This window comes from Artemia franciscana, chromosome 1 (genome assembly GCF_032884065.1).
Source record: "Artemia franciscana chromosome 1, ASM3288406v1, whole genome shotgun sequence".
Lineage (NCBI taxonomy): Eukaryota > Metazoa > Arthropoda > Branchiopoda > Anostraca > Artemiidae > Artemia > Artemia franciscana.
The window spans coordinates 46,318,292-46,332,453 of record NC_088863.1 but is presented as its reverse complement, the minus strand read 5'-3'; the positions used below and the strand labels follow the sequence as shown (position 1 = coordinate 46,332,453).

Below are 14,162 nucleotides of genomic sequence, written 5' to 3'. Positions count from 1 at the left end.
TGCATATTTCAAGAAAGGTAAGGTTCTCAAGAAGACTTGCAGTTATGAACCATACAGTAATTGATCTATAAGGACGACAAGATTTCAATCTAAGTTTATAAGTTCGTTCCGAAACCACATTGGCCAAAAAAGAAAACGAAGAAAAAAAGTATGAAGAAACCAAACAATGATGATTTTCAGCCAGTTTTTTCACTCGTTTTGGTTCCTTTCTTTGCTTTTGTCCCTAGTCTTATTCACACATACACACACAAACACTTTCTTTCGAATGTTTAAAATTCATATATTATACTCTCTTGTTCGAGGTCAACTAGAAGTTAAGTTAATTCCTGTTTTCAGACAATGAAATTGTTTTCTAGAATCCAGATAACATAATTTTTTTTTTTTTTTACAATTCGACTCACGGAGCCTGTTCAAAGATGTAAGAAAAGGTTCACCGCAGGTAGAAATGTAACATATTTTAAATTACAACATTTTGAATTCGTTAAGTGGGCATTGAAATCCCTTAATTTGAGGGCCAATCCCTTAACCCAAGAATTAATCCTTCAATTTGTTTTTTCAAATAAATTAGCCGAGAGAGGATTTGTTTTACACTGCTGCCATAAGTAAAGAAATAATTTGACCTTAAATAACTATTTCCCCAAAAAGTAGAAGCTTGTTTACTGGGACGTATCAGCGTCAACCTAAGTGAGTAGGGATAGAGGAGAGAATTCAGGATCATCCTCAAAATACAGCATATTGAAGCCTATCTCAAGCCCATTAAAAGCTTTAAAGGCTGCCACAGCATCTACAAATATTCTTCAATACTTAGGATCTAATTATTCCAAGCCCTAATCCTGAAATAAAATGTTGGCGCCTGTGGCGTTATAAATAGTACAATTACATCGAACAAAATTATGCTTTCCTAATAATAATGAGAACTTACGAAAATAGGCAATAGTAGGTGTCTGGGGCAACATCGTTGGGTTAAACGTCTCCGAATCCTAAATGAAAGAAGAAATTTCAGAACTGGTTAAGCTAAAAGAAAGAGAAAAAAAAAATGATGTATACTCTTTGTATCCATTCCTTTAGAAAAATCTAAAGTTTCTAGTCTTTCATCGAGTTACTTACTGTGAAGAAATGGGGGTTTTGTGCTGTATTTACATAAAAAGCAAGACGAAGCAAGAGGCTAATTAATTAACAATGTTTTGGCTAATCGAATAAATTGAGAATTAAAGATGATAAAATATGGAAGAAATTTGTGCCTCTGTCGATAAAATATGGCCGTTTCCATTGAGGAAGGACAACAATACTCCAGCTCTTCACTCATATTCACAATAATGTGAAGTAAAATATTTCCAGTCACAGTAAGCATTATCTTAAAGTACCAAGGACATTGTAAATGAAAAGAAATTTTGAAATTGGTTAAGTGGACACTTACACAGTCAGGTATATCTTTAAAAAAAAAAAAAAAAAAAAAAATGAAAAATAAGGAATTCAAATTTTGACGTGAAATTCCGCCATGTGAAGCTATGCATTTTTTTGGTAGTAGTGGGCACCAAGTTAAAAAAAAGGAACAAGGATAGGAATTGCTTGCAGTGGTAGAAGTAGTATTAGTTCTCAAGGTACAATATTGCCTAAAACTGCTAAAATGCAAAAACAGAAATAAAAAAGAAAGTCTTTGAAAAAAATTTGAAAGGCAATTTACTAACCTCAATACGAACAAAACAATCTTCTATGTCCCCAACCATAACACGTAATTGATGTAAAACACTCAAAACCGTGAATGAATTTACGATACTGCCAGGCCGCATTTTTTCAATAATGTGTTGTAATTTCTTCATAAAGGTACCAGGATTAAATTGCAGAAGTTTTTGGGCATGAATTAGCAATTCACACGTAATAAACAAGGTAGGCCATTTCTCTTTCAGTTTTAGCACGGGTATTCTGTTTTCAATATCTGACCGAATATCTTCAAAGTGGTCAAAGAAAGAATCCAGATTACAATTATTTGTTTTCAGTTGAGCGGAGGGGATACTCTGAAGTGTGTTGGAATTTTGGTTAATTTGCTTATTCTCATGACCTGATTGCTGACTCATCAGTCTTAGTCTTTTACTATCAGGCCCTCCTATTTGAGTATGACTGCTTTGAATATTTCTTTGTGCGCGGATTGCCCGAGAGATATTTCCCCTTCGATTAATCATCATATTCAGTAAAACAGCATAACCGTTTTCAGTCGCTTTTCCACTTTTTTGACGATCACATAAACATGGATATTTTGTAACGAGCTTCTTGCAAAGCATCACTAAGTCATTTTTCGTCACAGACCGATTCGAGAGACAGGGCTGAACCCTTTTAAAGGCGATGAAGTCATCCAGAATGAAGCGAACTACCGTATGCTTATCGACCGAGGTTACTGAATCGTCTGCTAGTAAACGTCGAAGGGGAATAGGGAATCTTTCCAAATCAACGCTAAAGTTCCTTATTTCGAGATCTCCTACAAAATTAAATTTTTTAGGACACAAAACATAAAATAAATAAAATAAGAAAAATAAAAAAGCAGAAGCATGATTAAAACATGAAAAAAAAATGAACATTTTCCCACAGAGAGCACAGCTCGAAGAGTTAGGAGAAAAGGCTGAACATTAACAAAAATACCCTAAATGATCAAATATAATAATGCATAATAAAGCAAAAATAATCAATAAGAAGGTAAAAAAAGAGAAAATTAAGAAATCAGAGGAAATTTCAAGAGTAAAATAGAGAACATTAAACGGAGTAATACAATAAAAATTAAACCATCAACACAATGGACCAGTCAAACATTACACAATTCGCTTGATAAAAAGAAAGAAATTTTTGAATAAACATATTAAAATAAAACGGCAAAACTTCTATTCAAAAATAAATCACGATCACTGTACCAAATTTCATAAGGAACGGAATTTCCCAAGTGCTGTAAATTTCCACAAGAGATCGAACTTGATTTTTCTTTGTTTTTACTTTTATTGCAGTCAACTCGCAATATAGTGGGTTTTCTTATTTCATCAGTGCAGACCAAATTAAGTTCAAAAATCCGAAGTAAAAATCGTGAATTAGTCAGCCGAATCAATTTCCTACAATTTTTACTATACTTTTTCTTTATCCTTTTACCATAATTATAGAAGCAACTACTGTAATTTTCACAATATCACCTTTATCAATACTATTCAGCAGAAATTATATTATATATATATATATATATATATATATATATATATATATATATATATATATATATATATATATATATATATATATATATATATATATATATATATATATATATATATATATATATATATATATATATATATATATATATATATATATATATATATATATATACATTTTTATGGCACTTGGTATTAACCAAGTGACGTATAGCAATCACCAATTCTGTCGGTCTGTTGGTCCCGGTTTTGCTACTTTAGGTACTTCCAGGTAAGCTAGGACGATGAAATTTGGCAGGCGTATCAGGGACATGACCAGCTTAAATTAGAAATAGTCGTTTTCCCAATTTGATCATCTGGGGGGGGGGAGTGGGGGCCCGGTTAATTCGTGAAAAATAGAAAAAATGAAGTATTTTTAACTTATGAGCGGGTGCTGGGATCTTAATGAAATTTGATGTTTGGAATGATATTGTGAATCAGAGCTCTTATTTAAATCCCAACCGGATCTGATGACATTGGGGGGAGTTGGAAGGGGGGGGGGAACCTAAAATCTTGGAAAACACTTAGAGTGGAGTGATCGGGATGAAACTTGGTGGGAAAAATAAGCACAAGTCCTGGATACATGATTGACATAAACGGAACGGATCCGCTTTCTTTGGGGTAGTTGGAGGAGGGGTTAATTCTGAAAAATTAAGAAAAAATGAGGTATTTTTAACTTACGAACAGGTGATCGGATCTCAATGAAATTTGATATTTAGAAGGATATCGTGTTTCAAAGCAATTATTTTAAATCCTGACCGGATCTGGAGACATTGGGGGAAGTTTGGGGTGGGGGAACCTAAAATCATGGAAAACGCTTAGATTGGAGGGATCGGGGTGAAACTTGGTGGGCAAAATAATCAGAAGTCTTACATACGTGATTTACATAATTGGAACGGATCTGCTCTATTGGGGGGGGGGGGAGGGTTAATTCAGAAAAATAAGAAAAAATTACGTATTTTTAACTTACGAAGGAGTGATCGGATCTTCATGAAACTTCATATTTAGAAGGACCTCGTAACTCAGATCTCTTATTTTGAATCTTAACCGGATCAAGCGTAATTGGGGGGGGGGCAGTTGGGGGAACCGGAAATCTTAGAAAATACTTAAAGCGGTGAGATGAGGATGAAACTAGATGGGAAGAATAGAAACCTGTCTAAGATACGTGAATGAAATAACCGGAACGGATCTGCTCTCTTTGGTGGAATTGGGGGGGGGGGGGTAATTTTGAAAATTGAGGTATTTGTAACTTACGAAAGGGTGACCAGATCTTAATGAAATTTGATATTTAGAAGGATCTTGTGCTTTAAAGTTCTAATTTTAAATTCCGACCACATCCTGTGACATTGGGGGAGTTAGAGGGGGAAACCGGAATTTTTGGAAAACGTGAAAATTGGGGTATTTTTATCTTACGAATAGATGATCGGATCTTAATGAAATTTGATTTTTAGAAGGAATTCATGTCTCAGAGCTTTTATTTCAAATCCGACCAGATCCTTTGACATTGGGGGGAGTTGGAGGTGGAAATCTTTGAAAAAACACTTGGAGTGGAGGAATCGGGATGAAGCTTGGTGGATAGAATAAACAAATGTCCTTGATACGTGATTGACAGAATCATATTGGATTCGCTCTCTTTTGGGTCGATCATTTGACTTGATAAAGTCGTTTTCCCAGATTCGACCATCTGGGGGGGGGGGTGAAGGGAGAGGAAAAATTAGAAAAAATTAGGGATTTATAACTTACGAGTGGGTGATCAGATCTTAATGAGTTTTGATATTTAGAAGGACATCGTGACTCAGAGCTCTTATTTTAAATCCTGACCGGCATTAAGCCTCTTATTTTCCTTTTTAAATCAATCTATTGATTCATAGAATTTTGTTAGAGCTCATACCATATGATCTCTTGGCTCTTAGCTCTTCTCGCCTCGTCACAAGTGCCATATGAGCTCTTAGCTCTTGTTGCTTCTGTAAATTTTATCTATTTATCACTCAAAGAAGATATGTTGGCTGTGGGGCTGGGTAACTGCCGTATATATTTATAACATTTATAGATTTTAGTCCATCTTCAATCTAAAAATGGTGCCTGCCTGCTAGAACGGAGCTTTCCACTCGAAAGCAGAAACATGGTTTGATGAAACGAAAGCTTGGCTGCGCAACTTCAGATATTTCTCTCTGACATAGGCTATATAACTCCACTTCACTTCGCACACCATAGGCTCTGGCTCGTGGACAAGCGAAAACCATCCTTTTTGGCCCCAGGCAAGAGTTTTGTGGAGCTTTCCAAAATGTAATGTCATATTCATCAATCCGGCCTGAGGTCCACACTTTTCGTAAAAACCGCACAGGTTAGACCCTTACCAGTTTCCAGGAATAAGCCGAGATCGGTGGCATAGAAAAAAAAAACAAAAAAAAAAACAGACAAAACCAAAGTGGAGAAACCATTAAAACGTAAATTAAGGATATGCAAAGTAGAGGCAAACAGAAAAAAACGAAGTATTTTTAACTTACGAACGGGTGATGGGATCTTAATGAAATTTTATGTTTGAAAGGATATCGTTTCTCAGAGCTCTTATTTTAAATCCCGACCAGACCCGGTGACATTGGGGGGAGTTGGAGGGAAGGGGGAACCTAAAATCTTGGAAAACGCTTAGAGTGGAGGGATCAGGATGAAACTTGGTGAGAAAAATAAGCAGAAGTCCTAAATAAGTGATTGACATAACCGCAACGGATCTGCTCTGTTTGGAGGAGTTGGAGGGGAGGGTTAATCCTGAAAAATTAAAAAAAATGAGGTATTTTTAACTTACGAAGGAGTGATCGGATCTTAATGAAATTTCATACTTAGAAGGACCTCATAACTCAGATCTCTTACTTTAAATCCCAACCGAATCCAGAGTCATTAAGGGGGAGGGGGAGTTGGGGGGACCAAGAAATCATGGAAAACACTTAAAGCGAAGAGATCAGGATGAAACTTGATGGGAAGAATATAAACAACTCAAAGATACGTGACTGACATAACTGGAAGCGATCCGCTCTGTATCCGGTGACATATGGGGGAGTTGGGAGGGGGGACCTAAAATCTTGGAAAACGCTTAGAATGGAGGGATCGGGATGAAACTTGGTGGGAAAAATAATCAGAAGTCCTAGATACGTGATTGACATAACCGGAACGGATCCCCTCTATTTGGGGGAGTTGGGGGGGGGGGGGCGGTTAAATTGAAAAAATTAGAAAAAATGAGGTATTTTAACTTACGAAGGAGTTATTGTATCTTAATAAAATTTCATATTTAGAAGGACATCGTAACTCAGATCTCTCGTTTTAAATCCCGACAGTATCCAGTGTCATTGGGGGGGGGGGGGGGGTGGAAATCTTGGAAAACACTTAAAGCGGAGAAATTAGGATGGAACTTGGTGGGAGGAATAAAAACTTGTCCAAGATACGTGACTAACATAAACAGACTGGATCCGCCCTCTTTGGTGGAGTTGTGGGGGGGGGGGAGGGAGTAACTCGAAAAAATTAGAAAAATGAGGTATTTGTAACTTACAAACGGGTGATCAGATCTTAATGAAATTTGATATTTAGAAGGATCTTGTGCTTTAGAGCTCGTATTTTAAATCCCGACTAGATCCGGTGACATTAGGGGGAGTTGGATAGGGAAATCGGAATTTTTGGAAAACGTGAAAATTGAGGTATCTTTATCTTCAGAGTGGGTGATCGGATCTTAATGAAACTTGATATATAGAAGGATCTTATATCTCAGATGCTCCATTTTCAATTCGAATCGGATCCGGGGAAACAGAAATCTTGGAAAACACTTAGAATAAGCAAAAGTTGTAGATACGTGACTGACATAAATGGAACGGATCTGTTCACTTTGGAGGAGCTGGGGGGTGTTGATTAGGAAAAATAAAAAAAAATAAGGAATTTTTAACTTAAGAACAGGTGACCGGACCTTAATGAAACTTGATATTTAGAAGGAACTCGTGTATCAGAGCTCTTATTTCAAATTCCGACCAGATCTGTTGACATTGGAGGAAGTTGGAGGGGGAAACCAGAAATCTTGGAAAACACTTAGAGTAGAGATCGAGATAAAACTTGGTGGGTAGAATAAGCAAATGTCGTAGATACGTGACTGACGTAACCGTACTGGATCAACTCTCTTTGGGGGAGTTAGGGGGTGGGGTTCAGTGCTTTGGCGATTTTGGTGCTTCTAAACGTGCTAGGACGATGGAAAATTGGTAGGTGTGTCCGGGAGCTGCACAAATTTACTTGGTAAAGTCGTTTTCCCCGATTAGACCGTCTGGGGGGGGGGGGCTGAAGGGAGAGGAAAAAGTAGAAAAAATGAGGAATTTATAACCTACGAGTGGGTGATCAGATCTTAATGAATTTTGATATTTAGAAGTACCTCGTGACTCAGAGCTCTTATTTTAAATCCGGACTGGCATTAAGCCTCAAATTTTTCTTTTAAATCAATCTATTTTATTCTTGGAATTTTGCTAGATATAGAGTATTGCCCAGTAAGATGTTCCAGCCCTCGTTACAATTTCAAGTTACCAAGGGTTTTGTTTTCAATTTATCACGTGTTTTTTAAGGGACCAAGAAAACTTCTCACTATCGAGAGTCGACGTTGTTGTCCTTTACTGGGTTTAATATTTCTGATGCTGAATCGAAAATGTAGCCATCTGAATGCAAAATATTCTGATTCTTTGCTAAATCAGGGCTTCAAGATGCAATATCGGCTATCCTCCACCAAAGCATGATATCTACAAACAATTCAATCACGAATTAAGAATGTATCTTTCCTAATCTAAACACAACAAATCTGGTGACACCGCCATAATTTTGCTAGCTACCGTATTATCCAAAATAGAACCTAATATCTACCAGGCAAAAACAGATTTAATAAGTTTTCCAGAATCAAACCTAGAACCAATAAACTAGAATTACAAAACTTAGCATCCAGGTCCAACAGAAAGAGGAGAGACAAAAAGGAAAATGCCATTCTGAAAACATGTTAGCAAAATTCTGAATCTCCATGTTTCAAGCCAAAAAAAAAAAAAAAGAAAAAAAAAAAAAACCCTGCTAAAATTGATACAGTCAAGCCGAATAGTTAATAGTTGACAATAATTTATAGCTACATGATGCATGCCGTTTTCATGACAGAATTTGTGTTTTGTAAACATGCTTTTAAAGTCTAAATATAAAGCAAAGCAAACTATTGCTGTTCATACTTTCCTCTCCTTCAAAACAGAAACATTGTAAATAACGATTCCAAGTACTGTTTAAATGCCCGTACTTCACAATTCCGTTTCAGCTCTTTGAAGTACATTCCCCCCCCCCTTTAAATTAGACGAATATTCTCCAGTTAACCCCTTTTGTATTACCTTATCTTCTTCTTCTTCTTTCTTTTTATGGCACTTGGTATCAACCAAGTGACATATAGCAATCGCAAATTCTGTCGGTCTGTCGGTCCCGGTTTTGCTACTTTAGGCACTTCCAGGTAACCTACGACGATGAAATTAGGCAGGCATATCAGGAACCGGACCAGATTAAATTAGAAATAGTCGTTTTCCCGATCTGACCATCTGGGGGTGGGGGGGGGGCGTTAATTCGGAAGAAATAGAAAAATTGAAGTATTTTTAACTTACGAACGGTTGATCAGATATTAATAAAACTTGATTTTTGGAAGGATATCGTGTCTTAGAGCGTTTATTTTAAATCCCGACCGGATCTGGTGACGTTGGGGGGCGGGGGGGGGGGTTTAGAGGGGAGCCTAAAATTTAGGAAAACACTTAGAGTGAAGGGATTGGGATGAAACTTAGTGGGGAAAATAAGCACAATTCCTAGATGCATAATTGACATAACCGGAACGGATCCGCTCTCTTTGGGGTAGTTGGGGGTAATTCTGAAAAATTAGAAAAAATGACGTATTTTAACTTACGAAGGAGAGATCAGATCTTCATGAAGCTTCATATTTAGAAGGATCTCGTAACTCAGATCTCTTATTTTAAATCTCAGCCGGATCCAGCGTCATTAGGGGGGCAGTTGGGGGGGGACCGGAAATCTTAGAAAATACTTAAAGCGGAGAGATCAGGTTGAAACTGGATGGGAAGAATAAAAACCTGTTTAAGAAACGTGACTGACATAACCGGACCTGATCTGCTCTCTCTGGTGGAGTTGGGCGGGGGGTAGTTTTGAAAATTGAGGTATTTGTAACTTACGAAAGCGCGACCAGATCTTAATGAAATTTGATATTTAGAAGGATCTTGTGCTTTAAACCATCAGGGGGGCTAAAGGGAGAGGAAAAATTAGAAAAAATTCGGTATTTATAACTTACGAGTGGGTGATCGGATCTTAATGAATTTTTATATTTAGAAGGACATCGTGACTCAGAGCTCTTATGTTAAATCCTGACCGGCATTAAGCCTCTGATTTTCCTTTTAAATCAATCTATTGATTCTTAGAATTTTGTTAGAGCTCATGGCTCTTAGATCTTCTTGCCTCGTCACAAGTGCCATATGAGCTCTTAGCTCTGGTATTTCATTCGCATTACCAAATTTCACTTCCCAACAGAACTTAAGTGTGTTGGCTGTAAGACATAATGCCCAAATTGCATTATTGTTAGCATTTTCTTGTAGGTTTGTGTATGACCTTTGCTATATCCGGTTCCAATCGGGAAGGTGGGGCGCAACTGTTATGGTGGCGAGCATTACATTCCGAAAGAATACTGAATGGAGAATATAGAATATAAAGAATATATGAGTGTCTTTCTCTTCTTGTTGAGTTCACTTCGAAAAGATAGATTTTGTTGTTGTTTGTTTTCTCTGTTTTTTTTTTTTTTAGCACTGGGACGACTTGGAGGAGGTCTTTGTCGAAATATTTGCTTAATTTTCGTTTTCATATTTTGCTACTGGCTGAAAAAATCTTCGTTTTTTCACCTATTTGATTTTTTTTCTTTTCATTTATTATTTCATTTCTTGGTTTCATGCGTCATGTCTAGCCAGTATGGTCTCAGAACGTGTTTAAGAATATAATTGCCCTACTTATCCAACTCGTTTTTATGGCACTTGGTATTAACCAAGTGACATATAGCAATCGCAAATTCTGTCGGTCTGTCGCTCCGGTTTTGCTACTTTAGGCACTTCCAGGTATGCTAGGACGATGAAATTTGGCAGGCATATCAGAGACCAGACCAAACTAAATTTTCCAAATCGTTTTCCCGATTTGACCATCTGGGGGGGGGGGAGTGGGGGCCCGTTAATCCGAAACAATAGAAAAAATGAAGTATTTTTAACTTACGAACGGTTGATCAAATCTTAATGAAATTTGATGTTTGGAAATATATCGTGTCTCAGAGCTGTTATTTAAATCTCGACCGGATCTGTTGACATTGGGGGGGAAGTTGGGAGGGGGGGACCTAAAATCTTGGAAAACACTTAGAGTGGAGGCATCGAGATGAAACTTGGTGGGAAAAATAAGCACAAGTCCTAGATACATGATTGACATAACCGGAACAGATCCGCTCTCTTTGGGGTAGTTTGGGGGGGGGGGTTAATTCTGAAAAATTAGAAAAAATGAGGTATTTTTAACTTCCGAACGGGAGATCGGATCTCTATGAAATTTGATATTTAGAAGGATATCGTGTCTCAGAGCTCTTATTGTAAATCCCAACCGGATCTGGTGACATTGGGGGAGTTTGGGGTGGGGGGACCTAAAATCATAGAAAACGCTTTGGAGGGATCGGGATGAAACGGGTGAGAAAAATAAGCAGAAGTCTTAGATACGTGATTTACATAATTGGAACGGATCCACTCTATTGGGGGGGGGGGGGGTTAATTCTGAAAAATAAGAAAACATGACGTATTTTTAACTTACGATGGAGAGATCGAATCTTCATGAAACTTCATATTTAGAAGGACCTCGTAACTCAGATCTCTTATTTTAAATCTCAGCCGGATCCAGCGTCACTGGGGGGCAGTTGGGGGGACCCGAAATCTTAGAAAATACTTAAAGCGGAGAGATCAGGTTGAAACTGGATGGGAAGAATAAAAACCTATCTAAGATACGTGACTGACATAACCGGCCCGGATCTGCTCTCTTTGGTGGAGTTGGGAGGGGGGGGTAATTTTGAAAATTGAGGTATTTATAACTTACGAAAGGGTGACCAGATCTTGATGAAATTTTATATTTAGAAGGATCTTGCGCTTTAAAGCTCTAATTTCAAATTCCGACCAGATCCTGTGACATTGGGGGGAGTTGGAGGGGGAAACCAGAATTCTTGGAAAACGTGAAAATTGTGGTATTTTTATCTGTGGTATTTTTAGGTGATCGGATCTTAAGTAAATTTGATATTTAGAAGGAATTCATGTCTCAAAGCTCTTATTTCAAATCCCGACCAGATCTTTTGACATTGGGGGGAGTTGGAGGGGGAAATCTTGGAAAACACTTGGAGTGGAGGAATCGGGATGAAGCTTGGTGAATAGAATAAGCAAATGTCCTTGATACGTGAATGACGGAACCGTACCGGATTCGCTCTCTTTGGGGGAGTTGGGGGGTCAGTGATTTGGCGAGTTTATTGCTTCTGGACGTGCCAGGACGATGAAAATTGGTAGGCGTGTCAGGGAACAGCACAAATTCACTTGATAAAGTCGTTTTCCCAGATTCAACCATCTGGGGGGCTAAAGGGAGAGGAAAAATTAGAAAAAATTAAGTATTTATAGCTTACGAGTGGGTGATCGGATCTTAATGAATTTTGTATTTAGAAGGACATCGTGACTCAGAGCTTTTATTTTAAATCCTGACCAGCATTAAGCCTCTGATTTTCCTTTTAAACCAATCTATTGACTCTTAGAATTTTGTTAGAGCTCATACCATATGAGCTCTTGGCTCTCAGCTCTTCTTGCCTCGTCACAAGTGCCATATGAGCTCTTAGCTCTTGTTTGATAGGTGTGTATTTTTTTTATTATTTGTTTATTTCTTGTAATAAAGAAGCCACATCGGCATATATAAGTTATACCGTGTTCATTGAAGAAGCATAATAAACAATTTCGAAAAAGGTGATCTTCAAGAGCACTGCTTTTTATGGCACTTCGTATTTACCAAGTGATATAGCGATCGCAGATTCTGTCGGTCTGTCTGCCTGTCGGTCCCAGTTTTACTAGTTTAGGCACTTCTAGATAATCTAGGACGATGAAATTTGGCAGGCGTATCAGAGACCAGACCAGATTAAATTAGAAATAGTCGTTTCCTAGATTCGACCATCTGGGGGGGGGGAGTGGGGGGGACGGTTAATTCGGAAAAATAGAAAAAATGAGATATTTTTAACTTATGATCGGGTGATTGGATCTGAATGAAATTTGATATTTAGAAGGATATCGTGTCTCGGAGCTCTTATTTTAAATCCCGACCGGTTCCGGTGACAGTGAGGAGAATTAGAGGGGGAAACCTAAAATCTTGGAAAACGCTTAGACTGGAGGGTCGGGATAAAACTTGGTTGGAAAAATACGCACAAGTCCTAGATACGTGATTGACCTAACCGGAACGGATCCGCTCTCTTTAGGGGAGTTGGGGGGAAGGGTTAATTCTGAAAAATTAGAAAAAATGAGGTATTTTTAACTTACGAAGGAGTAATCGGATCTTAATGAAATTTGATATTTAGAAGGACCTCGTAACTCAAATCTCTTATTTTAAATCTCGACCGTATCCAGCGTCATGGGGGGGAGGGGGAACCATAATTTTTGGAAAACGCTTAGAGTAGAGATCAAGATGAAACTTGGAGGGAAGAATAAACACAAGTCCAAGATAAATGACTGACGTAACCGGACCTGATCCGCTCTTTTTGGAGGAGTTAGGGGGGGGGGGTATTCGGAAAAATTAGAAAAAATGAGGTATTTATAACTTACGAACGGTTGATCAGATCTTAATGAAATTTGGTATTTATATGGATCTTGTGCTTCAGAGCTCCATTTTAAATCCTGACCAGATCCGGTGACATTGGGGTAGTTGGTGGGGGGGGAACCGGAAAATTTGGAAAACGTGAAAATGGAGGTATCTTTATCTTACGAATGGGTGGTCGGATCTTAATAAAACTTGATATATAGAAAGATGTTATGTCATTGATGCTCTGTTTTTAATTCGAATCGGATTCGGGGACAAAGGGGGTTGGAGGGTGGAAACATAAATCTTGGAAAACACTTAAAGTGGAGAGATCGGGATAAAACTTAATGGGAAGAATAAGCACAAGTTCTCGATACGTGATTGACATAATAAGGCCGGGCCCGCTCTCTTTGGAGGAGTTTGGGGGAGGGATTTCCAGTGCTTTGGTTGGCAAATTTGGTGCTTCTGGACATGCTAGCACGATGACATTTGGTAGGCATGACCTGCACAAATTGACTTGATAACAGTCGTTTCCCTGATTCGACCATCTGGGGGGGGGGGCTGGAGGGAGAAAAAATTGAAAACGTGTTGTATTTTAACTTACGAATGGGTGATCGGATCTTAGTTAAATTTGATATTTAGAAGGACCTCGTGTCTCAGAGCTCTTATGTTAAATCTCGGCAGTATCCGGCGAATATTGGGGCAGTTAGAGGGGAAAGGGAAATCTTTGAAAATGCTTAGAGTAGAGGGATCGGGATGAAACTTAGTGGGAGAATAAGCACAAGTCCTAGATACGTGATTGACATAACCGGACTGAATCCACTCTTTTTGGGGGAGTTGGGGGTGTGTGTGAATTCGAAGAAATTAGAAAAATTGAGGTATTTTTAACATAAGAACGGGAGACCAGATCTTAATGAAATTTGATATTTAGAAGGAACTCATGTTTCAGAGCTCTTATGTTAAATCCTGACCAGATCTGGTGACATTGGGGGAGTTGGAGGGGAAAACCGGAAATCTTGGAAAACGCTTAGAGTGGAGAGATCGGGATGAAACTTGTTGGGT

At 38.1% G+C, this 14,162-nt stretch overlaps 1 protein-coding gene across 1 annotated transcript in view; it reads right to left on the bottom strand.

Annotated features, from left to right (window-relative positions):
* Positions 1-14,162, bottom strand: part of LOC136030598 (uncharacterized) — a 118,187-nt gene that overhangs the window by 14,774 nt on the left and 89,251 nt on the right. Inside the window, exons 9-10 of the mRNA XM_065709669.1 lie at positions 1,689-2,473; positions 923-980 (exon numbers count right to left, since the gene is read on the bottom strand). Coding sequence (XP_065565741.1) covers positions 923-980; positions 1,689-2,473 — 843 coding nt within the window. The remainder of the gene's footprint in view (positions 1-922; positions 981-1,688; positions 2,474-14,162) is intronic.